This window comes from Tinamus guttatus, unplaced genomic scaffold (assembly GCF_059628265.1).
Source record: "Tinamus guttatus ecotype Peru unplaced genomic scaffold, ASM5962826v1 Tinamus_guttatus_pri_ptg000048l, whole genome shotgun sequence".
NCBI classification, from domain to species: domain Eukaryota; kingdom Metazoa; phylum Chordata; class Aves; order Tinamiformes; family Tinamidae; genus Tinamus; species Tinamus guttatus.
The window spans coordinates 2,722,359-2,724,971 of NW_028288582.1; the positions used below are offsets into that span (position 1 = coordinate 2,722,359).

Consider the following 2,613-nt stretch of genomic DNA (forward strand, 5'->3'; position numbering starts at 1 on the left):
CCCAGGGGCCAGGCAGGGATGAGCCCGGCTCCCCCCCCACTGCGGGGCAGCGTTTTATTGGGGTGCAATCGGATCCAGCTGTTTGGGGGAAAATTTAATTTATTTTTTAATTTTTATTTTTGTAAATCCCGCTGGGAGCAGCTCGTTTGACCTCGAAGGAAAGAGGGTTTCTGCTGCTCTCTGCGTTTGGCTATGTGGAAAAAAAATATATCGGTGATAGTGGGAGATGCTGGGGGAGCTTTTGTGGGGGGACTGGCCCGGGAGCCAATGCAGTGTGTGGACAGAGCCGAGAGTCCCGTTAAGAACCACGGGGCAAGCCGTAAAACCGGGTGTGCTGTCCGCTATGTACAACTGAGGGTCTCTCCGCCCGAGGTAAAGCTCCTCTGCCAGCGCCGCGGCCCTTTAGGAGCCCAGATCCACCAGGCTCGACGTGAGGGGTCCCAGCAGCGAGTCCTGGAGCTGGTGCCCTTGGAGGGCGTGCGGCGTCTGCGAGGCGGCCAGGCCGCCCAGCGCGTAGCCCGAGCCCCTGGCGTGGCCGAGGTTGCCCTGCAAGAGCAGCACCGAGTTCTGGTCCGGGCTCTGCGGCGGCGAAAACTCTTCCTCCGAGCTCGACATGAGGGGTTTGCTCCCGTCCAGGGGCGAGAGCTGGTTCGGCTTGTTGGGCGCCGCGTTGCTGTTTTCCGTGTTCTCCCTGCGGAAGGGAGAGCAGAGCGCGGCTGTTAGCGCGGAGCTCCGCGCCCTGGAGCTCGGGGCGGCTGAGCAGAAGCCTCTCCCCGAGCAAAACTGAAAATAAATAACTAAAAAAGCGGATAATGTTTTAATAACGGCTCGTCGCCACAGCTGCCGTTCTTGGCCTCCTATTTAGACAGCTGCGCCACATCGTGTAAACCGAAAACAGTGTTAACTTAGGTGAGGAGGAAAGGTTGCGTAGCGGAGTTGGAGGGGTTACTTTTTTTTTTCTCCCCCATTTTCTGTTGATTTGATTTAATTAACGCTTCAAGCGCGGCTCCGAGGCCCACGGGCGGCCCGGGAGGCATCCAGCGCTTGCAGCGGCCCGGGAAGGTTTCTCCTCCGAGAGGACCAGAGGGGAGGTGGGTTCCAGAGGGGCCACGCGACCGGGGAAAGAGGCCGCCCGCTCCGGGCCCTGCTCGCGGCTGCTTCAGCCCGGGAGCCGGAGCGGCTACTGGGCCGAGGCGTCAGCGAGCGGGGCCGGCCGGGCCGCGGCGGGGAAGGAGCGAGGCCAGCGGGGCCCGGCGCAGCTCCCGCCCCCGCTTCTACCCCCGAGGGGCCGCCCGGCGCCGCAGGGCCGGCGGGGGAGCCCCGGGCGGCTCCCCCGGGGCCGCTTCCCTCGGCCCCAAACAAAGGCGGCGGCGGAGCGGCCTGGAGCGGCGGCCGCGGGGCTCGCTGCCCCCGGGCAGGTGGGGCCGGGCCCACGGAGGGGAGCGGGCCGGGATCCCGGGGCTGAGTCCGGGCTCGCGCTGCCCCCGCGGCGGCGGAGAACGCGCCGGGGCTCCTCCAGCCCGGACAGCACGTTAAGGGAAGGGGGTGGGGGGAGAAACATCGCGCAGTTATCCGCGGCAGAAAGAGGGGGAAAGACAAAAACCGCTCCAAAATCAGCAACACGGAGGGAAAGGAGGATCGCGCGGCTCGCCTCGCTGCCTGAGCCCGCCGGGAGCGCAGTGAGGGCCGTCCCGGCGAGCGGGCCCCGCGCAGCCCGCGGGCACCCACCTCTCCTTGGCCTCGGCCGCCCGGTCGCGCTGCCGCCGGTTCTTGAACCAGTTGCTGACCTGCGTGGTGGTGAGGCCGGTGGCCTCCGCGAGCTCCCGCTTCTCGCGCGGCGACGGGTAGGGGTTGTGCGCGTACCACTCGCGCAGCACCCCCCGCGACTTCTCCTTGAAGCAGTAGCTCGTCTCCTCGCCGTCCCAGATGGTGCGCGGCAGCGGGAATTTTCGGCGAACGCGGTACTTGCCCACGGCGCCCAGGGGCCGGCCCCGCAGCTTCTCCGCTTCCACGTAGTGCGCCTTGAGCCAGAGCTGCTGCAGCTTGGGGTGGTTGTGCGGTGAGAACTGGTGGCTCTCGAGGATCTTGTAGAGCTCGCGGAAGTTGCCGCGGTGGAAGGCGACCACGGCCTTGGCCTTGAGGACGCTCTCGTTCTTGTGCAGGTGGTCGCAGGCCGGCAGCGACCAGAGGAAGCGGCCCAGCCTCTCGAGGTTCCCCCCTTGCTGCAGCACCTCGCACACGCAGGCGACCTGCTCCTGCGTGAAGCCGAACGAGGGCAGCATGGACATGGCCGGGGCTCCGCGCCGGGCACGGCCGGCGGGGCGCGCGCGAAGCGGCGGCGGCGGCCGCGGAAGCCCGAGGGCTCCGGCGCCGAGGGGCGGGGGGAGCCGCGCGCGGGTCCTCGGCCGTGTCCCGAGCGGGGATGCTCGTCGCGGCGCCGGGGGGACTTTGTCGCCGCTCCGCCGCCGCGCAGCTTAAAGCGCCCGAGCCCCCGCGCCGCGCTGATTGGGCGCCCGCGGCTCGGCCCCCGTCGCGGCGGGCCCGGCCCGGCCCGGCCCGGCCCAGCCCAGCCCAGCCCGGCCCGGCCCGGCGGGCAGAGCCTCGGCACGGGCG

General features: G+C 68.8%; 1 protein-coding gene across 1 annotated transcript; it reads right to left on the reverse strand.

The window, feature by feature from the left end:
- Positions 1-284: 284 nt before the first annotated feature.
- LOC148595909 (homeobox protein SIX1) lies at positions 285-2,288 on the reverse strand. Its single transcript, XM_088538714.1, has 2 exons — positions 1,729-2,288; positions 285-691 (listed from the first exon to the last, which is right to left on the reverse strand). The coding sequence occupies exons 1-2, from the start codon at positions 2,286-2,288 to the stop codon at positions 403-405; spliced, it is 849 nt and encodes a 282-aa protein (XP_088394840.1). The 3' UTR covers positions 285-402.
- Between the last annotated feature and the right edge of the window lie 325 nt (positions 2,289-2,613).

What these genes read in the sequence shown, in the direction of transcription:
- LOC148595909 (XM_088538714.1), bottom strand. Translation starts at nt 2,288, where the DNA reads ATGTCCATGCTGCCCTCGTTCGGCTTCACGCAGGAGCAGGTCGCCTGC. An exon ending in GCGGCCGAGGCCAAGGAGAG is followed by an intron (nt 692 to 1,728) that starts GTGGGTGCCCGC and finishes TCCCTTCCGCAG; the next exon opens with GGAGAACACGGAAAACAGCA.